Raw genomic sequence first — 19,853 nt, 5'->3', positions numbered from 1 at the left:
TGAAATAACAGGCATAGAAATTATTGACTTTTGTTCTACTAACTCCAATCTTTATAGAAACATATGTTGTTTTTAGATTTTCAATTGGAATCACAATTTATGTAACAATTTGTTGTAATAGTGCCTAAAATCGTCATATGGTGTGACATGAAAGTAATTGTATATAAACTGAATATGGGGTATACCTTTCTTAAGTTACTCACTTCATCAAAGTCATTTATCATAACTAAACTGTAATCCATTATAGTTTTGTGAAAATTAATAAAACTTGTGTATTATTTTCTAAATCATTGCTCAATGTGAGACCTATGCCGTCAATCTTTAAACATATTTTCTATTTATTGTGACAAACCTTGCTATAAAATTATGAAAATATTTGTGACTCTTGCTGACACTATTTTCCATGTATTCCATGAACATTTTCAAGTTTTATCATTAATGAAGGTTTGTTATTTTCACAATTTGTAATGTCACACCAAATGATATAGTGTCACACCATATGATAATGTCGCCATGTGTCAATGCAAACCATGAAATAATCCTACTCATTGGTGAGTTCTGATCACTAATATGGCAGGAAACATTTAACCACTCTTAAATGCTGGAAGGTAATATTTTAATTAATATTAAAAAAATGTTGATTATTTGATATTTAACAATATTAACCATATGAACATATATTTGTGTATCAAATGTTATTTCATTTCAATTTAAAACAGGTCTGCAATATGTATCAATATAAGTAAAACAAACACATTTTTTCACATCATATGAACTGTGAACATACAGGGCAGCTGGGTGGATCCATTGATAATTCAATTAATCTAGACTTCATTGTACATAAGCCAGTCAAATTTGGAGAGAGTAGCAAACCGACTGCCTTGCTGAGGTCGTGATATGCCACCAACAACTTCCTGATCTTGGTAGTAAATGCAGTCTCGCCTATTTGGCCAGACAAAACCATTTTTGTCTCCAAGATGTTTCATGCAGTTTACCTGCAGCCCCTCCATACTGATGTCAACAATTTGCCCCACATATGGTTTTCCCTCATACTTAAGTAAGACAAACTGTCCTTGGTGTATTCTTCATCTGAAGTGGTGTCTATATCTTCAGCTTGGGCCTCTCCAATTGATGCACTTGGTTGGGCACTTGCATACAGCACCTGAGTAGAAGAGCTTCAAAAGGAGAGAGTTATATGTTATTGACACGATTGTCTGCAGTGACTGCAATAACTAGCTTCTACTCCATTAAATTTGGTTTGCACAATTTACAAATATGTAGGGTTTGTACTGACTGGACTGGCAGTGAAATGTTATCACCAGCAGGTCCTAAAGTTAGCTAAATATGTTATACTTACTGGGCTTGGGCATCTGTAGTGGGCCAGCTGGGTTGGACAGAGGGCACTTCAGCAGATGAGCCACCACTTCAAAGTCAAAGGAAGAGATTTATTTATTTATTTATTTATTGTAAAATGTAAATAATTTAAAGTCATAATACTTACTCATCACTTGTCTTGTCACCTGGCACCTCACCAGGGGATACATGGTCAAACTCAAGCTGGTGCAGCTTGTGACAAGTGCACATCCCTGGATGCTGGCAGAAACAACTAAGATCTCTGTAAAATATCTCTCCTGGAGCAAAAGACAGAACTTGGTGTGTACTGCTGATTCCAGTCACTTGGCGCACTGAAGGAGGGAGCATTTCATCCATGGTGGAGATCTGCTCTTCTTCAATCCACATGATGGTGACTTTTTCAGAGGACTTTTGTAAATACTCATACAGATCTCTCTGTGTTTGTAGGTCACTGCCTCCAAGGACATACATGTCTGCCTTACGCTTCAGCACTCCTCCCACACCATCAGGTGCACCCTTCCCATGGGAACGCTGCTCATGAGGAAGCAGTTTGATCGATTTCGGTACTGGGTGGCTGGCCCATCACTGAGGACATGCTGGGTGTCGATTGCATTTTCATGTTTTCTTCGGAAATCATCAATAACTGGATTGATGTGTGCCCACACAGCACGCTCATCATGACGCAAGGACTTGGAAATGGTGGCATAGCACTGGGAGCTACTGACTGAGTAGGCAACTCCAGTATGCATTGTTGCCTGCTGCCTATTGCCACCGAAATGAAAGGCCTGAATCTCAGTGTTGAGTTTACACGCATAGTTCTCTGAAAAGTCTATATGTAAAACCATTTCATTGGGATGGATGTTCTCCTTGATGTGTCTGAACTGTTTCACCTGATGAAGCCAGTTTAACTGATGACTCCCAATTGCATTGAGCCTCTGGTTGAACACACTAGTTAGCTCTCCTACTGTCCCCCTTTTCTTCTTCTTCGATTGTGGATAATTTTATAATATAATATAATTATTTTATATATAATTTGGTGTGATGATGGACTTAAATACATGTTTACAATGACAAAACATACATTGGACTTTGTTATTTATTGTTATTCTGCAGGAAATTACAATTCATACCATGTGGTGTAATAAGCAGACATGTCACACCATATGATGAAGTGTCACACTATATGACGTTTTCTGCACTTAGCACAACCTTGAGTCTTGTAGCTATACATTAGCATACAGACAACATGCTAGTTATTAGAAAGCAGCATAGATTTACATGTAATTATGACAAAATAGTAACATTTCTTTCACGTTTTTATGAAAAATGTGTCACACCAAAAGACATCTCGAAGTGGGACTTTTGTCAGAGTGCCAACAAGATCTGATTTATTGTAAATATAAAAATGATGACTCACCTCAGGTTGTACAGTACTAGCAATAGATTGCTAGTGTGTGTAACTTTGCTGAAGAAGGTCCTCTCCTTCCCAAGGGTGTCAAAGCAATTGCCCGTTAAAATATCCCAAAATAGTGTCACACCATGTGATTTTGGTTTTTGGGACAAAATCTTTTTAATTATGACTGACTCAAAACATTATGCTTGGACTTTGAAACGAGTCGGCTCACAAATAGACATGTGTATTATTTTTTTGCATTTTTTAAAATAATTTTTGCATTTATTTTTCTTACTTTTATTCAAGTTCTGACTTTGAGAAACAAGTGCCGGACAGTCACACCATATGACTTTTGTTGTGTTTGGTTGAAGATTTTGAAAAAAAGAGTGATGAACTGTTTTACTGTTGAGTATGTTCACATAAAGCATAATGTTCTGCACAAGATTGAGAAGGTTTTTTACAAATATTTTTTTCTTTCATTCACGTTTGACACTGAAGACAGCAAAATTGCCATGTCACGTCATCCACCCATATATATATATATATATATATATATATATATATATATAGCGTATTGTTTAAAGTCACGTGACTCCAAGAAAGGCTTATCTAATGAAACAACTGTTATCCCCAAACTTCACATTGTGCACAGAGGGTTTTGCTTGTTCCTTCATGCATATGTATTGGGAATGCAAGGGTGTAAAATCATTTTGGGGAGAAGTTTGTGCTGTTCTGGGTGTAACTGTGCCGTGCTCTCCTGCTCTGCTGCTCCTGAATGAGGGAGGAGGGAGATACGTCCGTCTGGCTCACGTTTACCTCTGAGGAGAAGTGAGGGCCAGGGGCTAGCTGTCACTCAAGAGGCTACGCCCCTAATTATTACTGTTATTATTATATAAAATATAAAAATAGCCTGGACCAAAAACTTCACCCCCCTCAGTGTTTTCGTGGAGATATGAACTAAACATACAGACTAGAATGTTTTTTTATACCAGGCCTTAAACAGGTTTCATTTGGCTGTGAAAAACCTGTTTAAAAACCTGTTTTTTATCATGGGAGTCAATGAGAAACTGCTCTATTGTGAAATCTGGAAACACTCGGAGAACTGCAGTTTTTAGCACTTCCGTATTGGATCAACCAGGAAGTCGTGTGGTTGGGGCTTGGTGCTATCCTATTTATTTTTCTCTGGAAGCTTGAATCTGCTTTCCCTGCATATTCAGTATTTATCTATAATACAGACCCAAGAGGTGGGGAGGGAGAGGACGCCACAGGGTTCATGTTTCACTTCATTGTCTTCTTATTTTTTGTCTGTAATGATTTTTTTGTCTGTATTTTTATGCTTTTCATGATTGTTGTAATTTTGACTGTTATAAAAGGAAATTCAAAATTCGATCACAAAAAAAATAAATCGGAAGCAAGTCCAAATTTTGACACACCATCTTAAAATGTGACTTTGTAAGAGTATTATTTTTAACTCTCCATTAGTATTTTCGTTTCTATCGTTCCCTTTCATCCCTTGTTACTTGTTCCCTGGATACATAAGCGTTTCTGTGACCTCTCTGAAGAGCAGGAAGCGTGTCTCCGCGCGCTCCACCAGGTGGCGGACTGCAATTCATGCTGCAATTGCCAGAACTCAGAAGCGTAGAAGAAGAACGCCTTCCGGCTGCACTTATCGACGCTCTTTGGCGTCCTTGTAGCTCCGACCTGTGTTTCTGCCTCTGTGTCCGCTGATCGGCCTCACTGAGCACAAACCTCTGCCCCGGTGAGTTCATCATTATTAGAGAAGCTCCTGTAAAGCAGCTAAACTGAAGTGTTTGAGTTTAATTCAGCTAAACGGCCGAGAAACTGTCAAGCTGCAGACGCTGTGTCCGAGTGTCTGCTCTGGGTTTTTCAGAATAAGACGCGTGAAAATATGAAGGACTAAACATGACTTAAGTCTCAATGAATTAATTAATGTATAAATAGATAAAGGGATACATAAATAAATAAATACAGAAATAAATTATTAAATTAATGAATAATATAAATATATAAATAAATACAATGATAAGTAAATAAATGCAGAGATAAATAATTCAATGAATAAATACATAATGTATAAAAAATACAGGGATAAGTAAATAAATGCAGGAATAAATAAATGTATACATAAATAGAGATAAATAATTAAATGAATAAATACATAAATATATAGATAAATACAGGGACGAGTAAATAAATACAGAAATAAATAATTCAATGAATAAATAAATACATGTATAACTCAATAACAGAACAAATACATGTATAAATACATATCTAACCAAACGAACAAATAAATATGTAAATAATTAAATGAATAAATAAATACAGAAATAAATAATTAAATTACTTAATATATATATTAATAAATAAATGTATAAAGAAATAACTAAATAACAGAACAAAGAAATGCTGTAATAAATGTATAAATAGAATATTAAATAAATGCTTTATATATATTTTTACATTTTTGTTCGCCTACCGTTATTTATTTCTGTACTTCTGTGTCCATATGCTAATGAGGTGTAATTATGACGGTATTCAGTACTAATTGATTAAACATAAAGACCTTCATTTAGTTTATATAGATATACACAGGTGTAGACTTTTAATAATGATGTCAGATATATCTGAAGGTGAGGGGCCACCCTTCACTATTCAGCCTCATCTTCAAGTGTTCATTTGGAAATTTGGACTCATCTTAATGAATGAACCATCCGTTTCTCTGAGGATGATAGTACGTCAAACACACAATTTATACAGAAGTGCTATGTAGCGCTGGGTGTGCTATTCAAACAGTGGCATTGGTCCTGCGTAGCCAACAAACAGCAGCTACCTTGAGCTGTATGCAGAGTAGCTAACAACATCTGCTGTAAGTTATGCTTAACATTTTGCAAGAGCATGTAACATTCAACAGAGCACAGGAGATGCAAAATGATAAATAAAGGATAATAATTCATAGAGACTTACCTGGGTAACACCACTTTACTCTTCTTTCAGGATCATCTTGTGTCTCAACCTCAACATTGAGATTTCATATTAAAAGAAGTCATGTTTCGAAGAAGAGTACCTTTCTCACAGCTCGCCTTAGCCACAGTGCTCGGAGTCACCGGCGGTGTTTATATCTACAGACCTTATTTTGACCCGCAGTTGAAGGCCTCAGGACAACAAAACCAGGATGTGCCAAAGAAAGAGAACAAAACGGACTGAAATAATCAATCACTCCCAGGAAATACTCCCAGAGGATGCAGGACTGAACCAGCCTGGATACATCCATGTTTCTTTGGGGCTCTTTGTATGATTGTTAATTGAATAACATCTGTTTCAAAATGATGAACATCAAAGATTCATTATACATGTGTTTTCATTGTCCAAGCTTACGAAGGGAAGTACAGGAGTTTTAAAGAAAATAATTTTCTTCATATAAAACTTGCTGCCTTATAATGCTCGGTGTAAAATGAAATTTATAGAATAATAAAATGGATAAAAGCTGTAACACATTGGCTTTGTGAAACAAATATAGCAAATTGGGATAGAAAGAAAGACTAAAAGTGCTGTAAAGCTTCTCTAGTGAGAGACAAAGTATTTTTATCACCAAGTGCAGAGGCCTAGAAGAATTTCAGTAGAGGGCAGTAGAAAGTACTGCCAGTAAATGCAGCCTACTTTGCACCACTGGTTACTAGTAGTGGAAAGTCCATTTACTCAAGTATAGTACTTAAGTACAATTTTGAGGTGCTTGTATTTTATATTTCATGCTACTTTTTCGTTTTTTTTCTCAGCTACATTTATATGATAACTTTAATGGTGGGCCTCCTAGTTATGTTGCGGATTAGATAATTCATACAGAATATATATATCAACTGATGAGGTATATTGTATTATTAGAGATTAAGCTGTCTGACAATACATAAAGTAATTGAAATTACCCCCATCTTTACCAGCTGCAACATTAAAACAATGCACGCATGAATGCATCAATAACAATAATGTATTTTACTCAGAAATAAGCCATACTGCATATGAGCACTGTTGGTACTTTTTTATGCTCAAATTTTTGTTCTTTTGTAAAAAAAAAAAAATTAATTGAAGGGCTTTTACTTACAAAGTATTTCTACACTGATATTACTACTTTTAGTAAAACTAGCTTGCTGTTAACTAGCTGTCAGGTTAAAGTAATAGTGACTGGTAACAATTGGATTGTAGATATCTGAATTGGGAGCCTTTACTAGGAAGATTGACATTACAGATCCGTATGTTCATTATAGATATGTAAAACGTAATTTTGGAAATGTAAAATTGAAAGCCCAATGCACGTGAATGAAAAAAGAGACATCATGACAGTTGTAGATGGGAAGAATGTCATTGTGAATACCTGAAATGTCCTTTTTGACTCGTAAGAAGTGAGTTTGACTAGGATAAACGGTGTTATGGAGGTCTAAAATGTAGTTTAATGTATGTTCCGCCCCCTGGGGTGCAGCGGTTGCCATGGCAGTAACGGCCGGCGGCTGGTGCCGCCCCTTCTGCATTTAGCTTAGCCCGTAGCTAACAGTTAGCCCGTGAGTAGTGAAACCGCCGCAGGCTCCGTGAGGAGGAGCTGTTTCTCAACTACCACGGAAAGTAAAGGAGGTGTTCAGTGTTTTATGAAGCTGGTCTCATGTCAACTAATGGCCCAGAGGCGACGGAGAAAGTAACATTTATTAACCCTCGGTAAAGTCAGAAACGGTCACTTAGTAACTAACTCCCCTCTCGGACTCCAGGACTCGGTCAGTGCGCAGCAGCAACGCCCCGCGGCTGGTGAGTAACCTTTAAAGTGTTTTCAGGAAATGTCAAGTTAAAGAAACCCGTCTGTAGCATCTGTCAGGAGCTTTAGCGAGGGGGGAAAAGTTTTCCAGTAACTTAAATTCGCCATGTTATCTGCATTTGTAGCAGACACAGTGGCTGCTCACTCTCAGAAGTCTGTCCACAGCCGGCGTTGGTGAACATGGTAACACCTGCTTTATCTTCTTATTCTTTGACACTTGCTCAGTAATGTCACACACCAACTCCACTGCGAGGAGACAGTTATTCTCACGTCTGGATCCATATGGTGGCTGAAATGTTTCCTCTTGGCTGTATCTTGGTAAAGTGTGGTTATTTCTTGCCTAACAGGCCGCCTGACTACCAGTGACAGCCACATGAGGACCAGCTGATGGGCATTACATTTGTTTTTAATGCGTCTCGGTTAATCGATTTAAGGGTTTTGTTTTTTTAACAAGATAAGACCCTCACAAGGTATTTTAATGGGCAGATACTTTACTAGCTTTGGCAGCCACAGGACTGAACACACGGTACCCTTATATCTAAATATATGGTTTTATGTTGAATTGCACATCACTATTATTGTGCTGCGCCCTTTTAAGTTTATAGTAACGGTATGCCCATATCCGTGTTTTCCCAAGGAGCTGCTGGCCTCTGTGTTGGACAGCTGCCCAGGGGTGGGTCTTCCACTTCTCCCTGACAAATGATTAAAGCTGCTTTTTGTTTGGTCTGCTTGTGTGGTAATGGCCTACTTGGCCTGGCAAACACAGCTACTTAAATCCCAGTGCAGGAGAAAATGCAAACAGATATTACGGTAGTTTCAGTCTGATTAGAACTTGATTAAAATAGGAAAGCCTCATTGAGATTATTAATCTCTCTCTCCAAAAGATTCCTCACCAAAAAACAAAAAAACAATCAGAAATAACAATAAGTTACAGACAAGAAAAGATATGCCACAGTATCAAAATTCAGAATGAAACAGAAATGCAAATAGAGATTCACCGGTCCGATATCGACAAATTAGCTGGATCAGATATCAGATATATGAATGAGGCCAATCCAGTCATTTCTTTTTTATAAATATCATGCACAGCAAGTTAATTAAGACATTGTTTGTTGGGTTTCAGGCAGTTTCTATATTTTCTATTACATTTTAAAATATCTGTCTGCAGTACACTTTACATGGAAGTGTTATTTTATTTATTTTTGCTGCTAATGTACACTTTGTTATTTGTTGATAAATAATATTAAGTACATTTATATCTGTGTTACTTTGTTGTTGTTTTTTTTACAAGGCTAAATGTTTATGTCAAGCCTTCATTCAAATGGCAAAGTATACGGTTCATTCAACAGTAGTATCGGGCATCTGTGAATAAAAATGAATGAATGAATATAATTTAAAGTACAATCATGCAAAATATTTCATTTACCCAAATAGTAACATGACTTGAAGTCATGGTGTGAATGCTGAGGTTCAACACAGGTTGATGTTTTCAGACACTATTGCAGCTGTTTATTATGTTATCCAAGAGAGATTCAACCAAGTCCAGTTGGCCTTGATTCAACCCTTGGCTGGGAATCTTCACAGTTTATTATGCTAGTGGAGCATACAGTAGCATCAAACAAATTAGCGTAATTGGATTACCAGAAACAAATTTCCAAATGGTGAGCATGAAGCGTTTGCCTGTGGGAGGTGATGGTTATCCAGCCTTGAATGCACGGATTCAATACATGAATTGTTTATCAGCACAGATACGGACGTTAAAGGAGCTCTATTCAAAATGCTGAGAAAAAAAGAAGAAAGATTTGGTATCGGGAGAAAAAAGTAAGTATCGCGTACCTAGTTTGTAATTTGTATTAGGACTCCCATGGAAAAGTTAAACTAATGGTAGTAAAAAAAACAAGAAAAGAAACAGAATTTTCTTATTTAAGTTAATATTGACTCACTCAATTATTTCATATACTGCTGGTGCAACTCAATGAAGACTGATATCCTGCCTAAACATGTCAGGATAACCATCCGTTATATGTAGCTGTAGGTTTTGTACTAACTAAGCTAACCCTTTTGTTGTTGTTAATGACATTAATACCTGCTGCCTGTGAGGCTCCTTCCCCTGAAGGGAGTTGTGTATTGTGTGACACCTTAATCTGGTAGTACAACAGGGCCTTTTCTGTCAAAAGGTTGTAGAAAACATCAGGCTGTCCAATTATATTTCCTTGTCTTAAACCCAAATCAGTTTAACTTGCACAAATTCTAAGGCACAAAGGGTAGTTTAGACAGCATTATGTTTCAATTTGAGAGGCCTATGTCCAATAGAGGGAGTCTGGAAGGGACACTGTTGTTTCAGAAAGGTTTATGTGAGGCAGTAATTACGATCGACTTCTGTTTGTCCATTGCGCCTGACGCAACGGAAGATCATAACTGTGCCATCAGAGCTCACTTCCTTTTCACGGCTGTGATAGGACTGGGAAGTGTAACAAGACTGGGGAATGGGCTTGAAGGTTTAGTTTCTAGCACAGCATTGTGTGCCTGACATGTTAAGCATTCACAGTTGCTTTCTTTTCATTATAACGTTTGCTCTTTAACAGGAGATTATACTATTTCTTGTTTGCAATTGGAGCTCAGTAAGAAGTCGTCTGATAGCCTGATAAAAGTCTGCAGAAATTTGCTGACACAATCTGCATCTCTACCAGTGTGGTTTTGTTTAACCGTGTCACTTATTGTGACCTGTTTTCACTGAAACAAAAATTATATACTGAGTTTTTGTGTCAGGGTATTCAACAATGTCAGTAAGTTGGGTAGAAAAATATATTATAAGCAGCCAGTGAGAATTAGCTTTATCACAGCAGATAATTTGATTTTGATACAGCAGGAAAAAACACACCTGTTACTTATTACATTAATTGTCTCAGTCGTCTTGGCCCCCTCAATTTAGGCCCCTGGCCCGATAACCGTTCAACATATAGTCACAAAACTTTTAAAATATGCAACATACAGTCACAAAACTCAAAAATTTTAGGCCAATTTCACTGATGGGTGTGGTCCGAAAAAGGCCGCTGGCAGTAAGGGGGTAGAAGGTTGATCTGATTTTGCATGGCGGCCGGTGTGATCTCATTGCAAGATGGTCTCTATTGTTATTATAATAATAATAATAATAATAATATAATTAATTATGATAATTTCGTAAGTACTGTCATTGATATAAATGCAGCAGACAAACATTAAAAGGGCATTCCTCAGTATAACTTAATATAATTCAGATTCACCACAAACCTCATCCTGCAAAATGATCATAAAGTTGATTAAACACTTCTCTAACACGGTTTAACAAGAATGGGATATTGTTGCCTTCATAAAGGTAGGATTTATTGCAGCATTGTTGTATTGGACTGCATTGGTATTTGCTAGGTGAACTTAATAATAAATGAGTGCATGTATCAGTATTCTGCAGCTGAGTGGAAAATAAGAGGAAAGTGATGTAATGAAAGATGAAATGTGGCAGGAAGTTGAGAAACAGTTTTCACTGACGTGAGCTAAAATGTTATCTAGCCAGCAGTTACACTGTTTACAGTTTTGGGCTTCAGTGCTTCGTATTTATAGTGAACGTCTGGCTCACTGATCTTATTTCATTTGTAATAACATAAGGGAGCGAGGCAGGAATCTTAACTCTGTAGGTTTGATGGATGGCACCTCGCCTTGAAGAGGGCAATAAGAAATTAGAGTAGTAAAGCATATTTGAAAAACAGTTATAAATGACTTTATAACAGAGTAAACCACATGACTAGGACTCATCAAGAAAGAGTAAAACTGTTTATAACTTCTAACCCACCTGAGTGGAAACAGGCATACGCAGGAATGTGGACTTCATGGATCTGGGGCTCAGTGGTCTGTGCTCCCTGTTTATGGCCACATCAGTGCTTGTGTCAACCATTTCCATCACAGTGCATTTATCATGGATCTTGATTTTGCACGAGACCTTAAGCTGCTTATGACTCCAGATGAAAAGGTTCAGCGGGAGTTACACTGAAAGAATGTAAGACTTGTCCGAAGACCTTTCTGCACGCCGGTCATATGATACATCTGCGCTTTCTTTTGAATGTTTTGACTGGAATTAGTCGACCATGTCTATTTTTTCATCCTGTAGATATTGTGTTCTTCTCATTCTCCAATTTAGTCCTTAATTTAAATCAATTCAACTGTTACTTCAAAATGTGTAGAACAACAAGCAACTTATTTTTGACAGAGAGAAATTACAAACAAGTGTTAGTGAGTAGCCAGAAACATGAGGGTTGTCTGTGGCTGGAGAGGGGCAGAATAATTTTAAATATTATTAACTGTACAAACCTACACCTGGAGATCTGGCATAGTGTTGGAAAAGTGTAAAAGATGTTCTAGCTCCAGTATTGACTGTAGGTTAAACGCCACAGTATACGCCTAATGGAGGAGGACCTATGCCTGTTTCTTTTGTGACTTTTAAGATAGAAGAAAATAAATGCTAGACCATAATATACAGTATATGTGTAATTGGTTGTTGTCAAGCTTAGCCTACATGCTGTCACTGACATCTTTTCCTTTAGATAATACATGAAGGAAAACTGATTCCTACATTAAAACATTTTGTAATTTCATACATCAACATAATTATACGTTGCAGTAAAGGTGACACTAAAAAGGACAAATAACACAATTTTATTTTTTCAATTTTTATCGTCTGTTTAGTTTCTCCTCTCATGGTTAGCTCCTTGTCCACTCACTGTAGGCTATCGTACAGTCAGGTGGGAAGATTGCGAGTAGCTCTCCCTGTGCTGTGTGCGTTATCGGCTTGATGTACTCTTGTGTTTACATAAATATTAGGGCATGCCGTTCATCTCAAACTGGTAAAGACAGATGAATTTGAGCAGTTCCTCTCATGGCTGCTCTCCGTTGAAACCACTGAAAACAGAATTCACGTAGGGATGATAGCTTGTACTGCATTTGAATGTAATTTGCATACTGTTAAATCAACCAGCTGGACTGGAAAGACGACACACAAGACAACAGACTAAATGCCTAACACTAGGGATGGGAGTTGATAAGATTTTATTGATACCTATGCCGGTATGCAGTCTGATTCTTCATCGATTCCCTTATTGAATAATGATAATTTTCTGTAAGGGAAAAAGTAGGCCTACACAGGTTTTCAGCATCAACGCAACTGTTGCATTATCTCTGAACAAACAGTCTGAACACAGTGTATACAATTAGATAATATTTGTGTTTAGGTTTCAGGTTTTTCAAAGATAAACTCTGCTAAACCAGCCTGATCTGACGACATGCCTTGGACCGATTTTCCTCTCCACCATTATTACTTCTTGTGGCAAGTTTCCAGCAACATAGACGCATGAATTAATGGCCATAAACAGTGTTTTAAATATATATATATATGACATTTACTGTGTACTCAGCATCATTGTAAATAAGGGTCTGCCCTAAATAATATCTCCAAGATGTAAATAAAGGTTGAATGAGAAAAATCATGCTGGCATTGATCAAAGAAATTGATAAGCTCGGAGGCGTATGGTTATGGTCCAGATTCTGTTTTGTTCACGGTTCTCAAATGGAGCCAGTTCTCGGATATCCTCCCTACCTAACGCAGAAGTGAGGAGTTGACATGTGCTGCAGATTGAGGCAATCAGTCCCTCACATGTGCATCACCTTCACTCTGCAGAGGAACTCAAAATTAATCAATTATTCAATATAATATGAGATGTTTACCTGCATGATCTCTAGGAACTTGAGAGACAGATCTTAAAGCCACACTGCCATAGTCTTCCCACAGGTGTTTTCACTGGTTTTGCGTGACTGGACCTCCTCCCAGGACTGTTTGGATAAGTAGTGTACAAACAGGACGTGATTGACATCGCTATCTCTCACGTGTTAAAGGTCCCATGTTATAAAAAGGGACATTTCTATGTTTTTTTTGTGTTTATGAAGCAAGTCGAGGTGCAAATACTCAATCCACGTCAGGTCCCGTCAGGACTTCTGTATGGTTTGGATGTCACATTTATTTATATGTAGGTAGAAAGTGCTACTACAGCGTCGTTGCAGTCATTCCCTGGCTGAAGTGATGGTGCAGAGACGGCAAGGCCGCAGATGCAGAAGACCTGGAAACGCTGACCAGTCAGAGCAGAGGGAACACATTCATATTCAGACATTATGAGAAAAAAAACATGTTCTAGTTCTAGACACTCAAAATACAAGTATGAACATGAAAATGAGATTAAATGGAAATGTATAAACACAGGTTCACAGGAGCGCTGCTGCTGTCCCTCAAACCACCGGTGCTCTTGCAAAGGGTGCAGGCATTCAGGCGGGTTTGAAAAAGTTAAAAACCCTTTATTTTAGTGGGTGCAATTTGAAAAACACCAACGCGTGTCGGCTTGGATATAAGATATAGTTTCACTTTATTGAAAAAAAGGCTCAGCAATTCCCTGAAACATTATATACATAATAACATATTTTCTAGACAATGTTACTCAAACAGGAGTAAATGGTACATTTTTTGGGGACTATTTTAGGTGGTGGATGAATACACATTTGGCGTGCCAGTGAGTGTATACAGCAGAGTTAAAATAAACTACAGTGCTCATGTTCGTCATGGTGAAGAAACATGCCACCCCACGTGACAGCGTGCCTCATTGAGGTGTTTGTTTTAGATTGTAGACACTTAGAACAAACATATATTATATTTAAATCTCACGGTATTTGTGCATTATAAGGGTTACCGTATCTTTGAGTGGTTGGATGAGATGAAGACTGCTGTCAGTGTGGGTTTGTGTCACCATGGACATGAGCCACTGTCATTTGTTTCACAATTCACTTTGTCATTTGGGGAAAAAAAAAAAGAAATACTCCTTATTTTGAGATTTATTTTTTTGCCAAATAGTGTGATTGTTGGTTGACTCAGTCATTTTGTGTGTTTCAGACATTAAGCGCTCACTATGTCTGATGGGGACTATGATTACCTCATCAAATTCCTAGCCCTCGGTGACTCTGGCGTGGGAAAAACGAGCTTCCTCTACCAATACACAGACTTCAAGTTCAACTCCAAGTTCATCACTACAGTTGGAATAGACTTCAGAGAAAAAAGAGTGGTGAGTTCAGTTCTTGTGTCCATGTGTGCTACAAGCATTCATGGCTGTCTAATCTGGGGCTTTAAATGCATACCTACAATATTAAGTAAACCTCTTGTAACAAAAGACTAGTGATGAATGTTGCAACAGAAATCCGAGTAATGACTAATGTTGGTGAACGGCAGGCAGCACCCTCCTTAAGAATAAACACTTCATACCATTGGCAAACAGCTTAGCTGTGGTCATATTTACTCAATATCACTCTTTAATGCTGCTGCTGACCTCAAGCTCCAAGAATTTAGCCTGACAACAGTTTAATCACAGCGATACTGGAGGTTCAGTCAATCCAGGACAGTTAATGCTAAGTGGCTGAATGTCTATCCATCTTTTTCATTAGAAGTGTTAACATCATTTCTGACAAGACAAATATACAGAAGTGAATACTCTATATGGACAATTTCAAAATAAATGTTTTTACAGCTTTGATTTGAAAAGTTTTACAGAGATTCTTTGTAAATATCATAATTAGTCATCGTAGTAATCGATCCAGAACTGCGCTTCCTGTTTTTCATTGTTAAAATCCATAAAGTGTAAAAATTAAACACAAGACAGTCTTTCCTGGTCCATGAAATGACCAAAGCTGTCTAAGTGTGTAATGCTGTAACGTCAGTAATACTGTGACTGCCTGCCCACTGGTCACGGTCGTACAAGCAACACTGAGACTTGAAACTACTTTTTATCTTTGACAGATTTCTGTAGCTTCTAGTGCTGATAACGTGTTCACTGCAACTACCAGAAGTGATGCACTGTTGAACAGATCAGAGAAAAGATATGGATAATATTTGAATCAATGAAATAGGAAGTTACGCCTGGGCCTCTATTAGTTACTTCCTAGATTGTTGGATGAAACCCCAATAATACAGATGTGTCTCAATTTATACAAGCAACCGGCACCCACTTCACCATAAAACACCAGATTAATGCTGCTAATCTTTTATGATTAATTCAAATTTGAAATTTGAAAAAAGGCCCAAACTAAGCTGCTTATCAGAAAGCATCTTGTCAGTGACAGTGTGCTGCAAATACAGCTCAATGTTTAACAGGCCTCGTTAAACCTGTGAAACCACTGAACTGCAGGAAATACAATGCAGAATATAAAATATACGTAGGTATTTGAAGCTTTTGATTGTCAACGATCATTGGCACACAGACAACACACCATAAAAGACTATTTTCTGACTAAAAGACTGTTTCTCAGCTGGTCCTCCTGTACAGTGAGTCGAAAAACACTCACCATCAGTACAAGTGAAGTACACAGAGATACTCAGTAGTTTGATCAACATTCATCAAACCTATTTAGATCATTTTTTTTGATTAATTACCCTGAGTGGAGGCAGAGGGGCAACTACACTAAACTCTACTTTACAAATTCACTCCCTCATGTCAGCAGCAACAAGCCATGTTCCCACATCACGACCGATCCAGATTGAAGTTAAATGCTTTTATAGCTCAGGTGCAGAGAACATCCAGCTAGTTTGACTTGACCTGTCTCCGTTTCACTCAGGTTTACAAGTCAACGGGTCCGGATGGATCTTCAGGTAGAGGACAGAAGATCCACATGCAGCTGTGGGACACTGCCGGACAGGAGAGGTACATGAAGTTTCTCACCGTCCTCCAAACCTCTTCAGTTGTTTTCAAATGTGCCCTTTTCACTATTTATTATATTTCTCATGAAGCGGCTCTTTTTTTGTCTGGACAATTTCAGGTTTCGGAGTTTGACGACCGCGTTCTTTAGAGATGCAATGGGTTTCCTCCTCCTGTTTGACCTCACAAATGAACAAAGTTTCCTCAACGTCAGAAACTGGATGAGTATGTCCTCTGATATATTAGTCATTTAACAATTCTATCAATTTATTTATTATTTATTTTACTTAAGACAAATAAAAGTGCAGGGGACATTATACATGAATGATGACTCTGCGTGTTCACGTAGGCTGTTGGACCCCAAATACTGTGTAATTTAACATGTAATCACCCAGTTAAAAATAAGTCTTTCTATGTGACTTTTATCCTGAACTTCTGCTCTCACCTTTCTTATTTCACATTAAAATAATACAGTTATTATGGCTTGATATCTTTCTCAAAAGCCAAGATATTACACATTAAAACAAGACAAAAATTCTCTTTCAGGTCAGTTGCAGACTCACGCATACTGCGAAAGTCCAGACGTCGTTTTGTGTGGCAACAAATGTGACCTGTCAGATCAGAGAGCGGTCAGGGAAGAAGAGGCCCGTGAGTTGGCAGAGAAGTACGGGTACGTCTCAGTTTTGATCCATCTGTACATGAACCTCTCCCTCGGTTGTTTGTCAAGAAGGCAGTGGCTGTTTTGTTTGCCTAAGTCTGTGGAGGAGAATGTCAGACTAAATTAGCCTCCGCGAAAAGCAAATATTTGTCCACACGTGTAAAATATCCTGCTCTCGCCCTATTAGACACACCTTTCCTAAAACACACATATTGTAGTGGAAAGGCACTTTATGAAATGTTTTAAATGAGATATGAGATATAAATAGAATAAGCGTCAGTATTAAATACTACATCACCACAAGCTGACTCTGCTGGACAGCGTGTGTTGTGAATGAATTCCCCAACAAATGTATTTGGAGCAGGTTGATTTTGTGAAACTCTAGAAATGTATTAGTGCTTTGATACTTACAGGACTCGGAGCACCACATTATGTCATTTGTATTTTTAAGAATAAGGCTGACAGTATTCTATATTTTTCTTAATGTCAACAAAACCCAGAAAAAGATCAAAAAACAACAATACTGTAAATAGATCCTACTTGTTATCATGGTCTGTGTAACCAGTGCTGAAAGAACATAATACTCTGTGTCACAGAGCTCCGTTGTTGACAAAAAAACGATCAAAAACACGTAAAAGAACCAAGCGCTGCACTTGCTGACATATTCCGAACTTGCAATGAACACGGGCGCTGTAAATAAACTGTTCTGCTGCTGTAAATGCTCATCAATACTCCAAAATTTACTTTACAGAAGACTCGGGAAGTTGGAAAGTATTGAGAGGCGGCCTAGTGTGTTGGTTTTAGTCTTTTCACAGGACTGAAAAGAAATAATAACTTCAGCTTAATCCATATAAGATCCTTTTATTATTATTATTATTATTATAATTATTATTAGGGTTTTTGTCATTTCAGTAGTCTGATCCTGTGCTAATTATATTATATTTTCTTGCTTCCACGCAGAGTCCCATACTTTGAGACAAGTGCTGCAAACGGGCAGAACGTCAACCAGGCGGTGGACGTCCTGCTGGATCTCATTATGAAGAGGATGGAGCGATGTGTTGACAAGTCCTGGATCCCTGATGGGACCGTCCGAGTTAACGGACCCACCAACCAAGACCTCTCAGAGGGCTCTAACAAGAGCAAATGTGGATGTTAGAATGAATGATGGTGGTTACGTATCTCTGTCCATAATTCTGGAGAGAAAAAGTCCAAGTCGTATTCTATGTTCTATGTGAAACTTGACATTATTTGTGTCCATTGCCCCGCGAAGGAGTGCACCGGCATGATGTATTATCCGTCAGTACAGAGATAAGTGCCTTTTGAATGTGGGCATTTAATTAGAATTTATATATTGTTTTTTTGAATGATTAATTCATACTGGAGTGTGGGATATTTATTTCTTATGATTCCTAGTTGAAAATGTCCAACTTATGTCAGCAGTCAGAGATGCTGATCATATTTTCAGGTCTAGACTTTGTGCTCCAGCAAAGTGAGCTCCCCTGCCAGATGTGCTTTAGAAATGCTGTTAATACTCTTTACTTGCTGCAAGATTAGCGTAGATTCACACTGTAATTAAGTCAAGAAAGAAGTCTCTTCTGTTTTTCTTTGTACGGACAGATACACGCTGACTGTGATACCTGCAATCACAGTTTATTGGGGGAGAGAAATTTGCTCTGGATGTACTTTTAAGAAACAGTTTTATAATACTGATGTTCTACTGAATGTCCAGCTGAATACTGCAGTCTCACCGTGCTGCAGCAACACTGTCCATCTGATGTTAGCTAGATGGACAGTTGAAACTTGTGTATTTACTTTGCTTGTTTGTCTCGTTGACACATCGTTATACACAGCGACAGGTTTGGCCAATAATTACAAAAATCGATACTCAGCTGTTTGACAAAAGGAACAAATATGTCAAGTAGACTGAGCAGAAACGCAGGTGTTTCATCCTGGTGAAAAACCCATGCAAAAAAAATAAAACATATTTTAAATTCTCTTTACAGAAATGTAAATGCAGAATCTTACTGTAGCTTCTGTGAACATGAAAGTAACACCAGCGGGAGTAAGGGTGATCCTCAGTTCCCTGTAGTGTTCATTTTTTTCATCATTATTTACCTGCAACAATGCCTTCAATTTAAAATGATACATGTTTTAATTTTAGTTAGTAATCACCTGAAATAATTACCATCACAGGGAAAAGTTTCACACAGCAAATACTGTTTTTAATGTGTGACTAATTGAGTGTGATTAAATGTATCACAAAAACAAGAGGCTTCAGCGCTGTATCGCCTCAGCCAAACACATTTCTGATAGAAATCTAGAGTCCAAGTGCTAGATGCAGTGAAAAGAGCTGTCGGAGGATTCTCTAACCCGCAGTTCATTTAGCTTTGTTTCAGGTATCGTGTGATCATGTTAACGACTAGGCTGTTGAATTTGTTAATTTCTGAAAACTGCTGCTAAGCCCAGATCTTTTATTGGTAAATTTTATACGGCATGAGATGGGGATGCACTTTAGTTTACTTTTACAGTGTGCATTTAAAATCCCAATGCTTACCCTTTCAGATTAGTTTATAATACCACTGATCTTTTATAGATACTTTCACAAACAACTCCACATTTGTATTACATTGTCATTATTTCCTGTATAAATGTGTGAAAGTAATGTTTCAGTGAAGACACACAAGTGCATTTTTTCACTCACTGTTTCAATCCACAGATTTGAAAAACTACCACTAAAACTGAATTTAATTATATTAGTAAAACTACACTGAAATGTTTCATATTTTCAATCGTGCCAAACAGTTTCATATGCAAGATATGTAAATGTTGTCCAAGAATAAACCATTTTATTTATGTACTCCTTGAAGAAGTATCTTT

At 37.6% G+C, this 19,853-nt stretch overlaps 1 protein-coding gene across 2 annotated transcripts; it reads left to right on the top strand.

The window, feature by feature from the left end:
• Nucleotides 1-7,347: 7,347 nt before the first annotated feature.
• rab27a (RAB27A, member RAS oncogene family) lies at nucleotides 7,348-19,833 on the top strand. Of its 2 annotated transcripts, none has more exons than XM_083916171.1 (6): nucleotides 7,348-7,558; nucleotides 14,527-14,695; nucleotides 16,239-16,324; nucleotides 16,440-16,543; nucleotides 16,865-16,988; nucleotides 17,937-19,833. In XM_083916171.1, the coding sequence occupies exons 2-6, from the start codon at nucleotides 14,543-14,545 to the stop codon at nucleotides 18,130-18,132; spliced, it is 663 nt and encodes a 220-aa protein (XP_083772297.1). In that variant the 5' UTR covers nucleotides 7,348-7,558; nucleotides 14,527-14,542; the 3' UTR covers nucleotides 18,133-19,833. The 2 variants fall into 2 exon arrangements, with proteins under 2 accessions (XP_083772297.1, XP_083772298.1); XM_083916172.1 differs by lacking the exon at nucleotides 7,348-7,558 and adding an exon at nucleotides 9,371-9,386.
• Nucleotides 19,834-19,853: the final 20 nt, after the last annotated feature.

The sequence above is a fragment of the Echiichthys vipera genome (genome assembly GCF_963691815.1).
Source record: "Echiichthys vipera genome assembly, chromosome: 1".
Classification (NCBI taxonomy): domain Eukaryota; kingdom Metazoa; phylum Chordata; class Actinopteri; order Perciformes; family Trachinidae; genus Echiichthys; species Echiichthys vipera.
Note: the sequence above shows the minus strand (reverse complement) of the source record. Positions and strands in the feature narration are given on the sequence as shown.

Excerpts from the sequence above, each read along its gene's own strand:
- rab27a (XM_083916171.1), top strand. The coding sequence starts at position 14,543 with ATGTCTGATGGGGACTATGATTACCTCATCAAATTCCTAGCCCTCGGT. Across the intron at positions 16,325-16,439 it reads GACACTGCCGGACAGGAGAG|GTTTCGGAGTTTGACGACCG; the intron begins GTACATGAAGTT and ends GGACAATTTCAG. Across the intron at positions 16,989-17,936 it reads GAGTTGGCAGAGAAGTACGG|AGTCCCATACTTTGAGACAA; the intron begins GTACGTCTCAGT and ends GCTTCCACGCAG.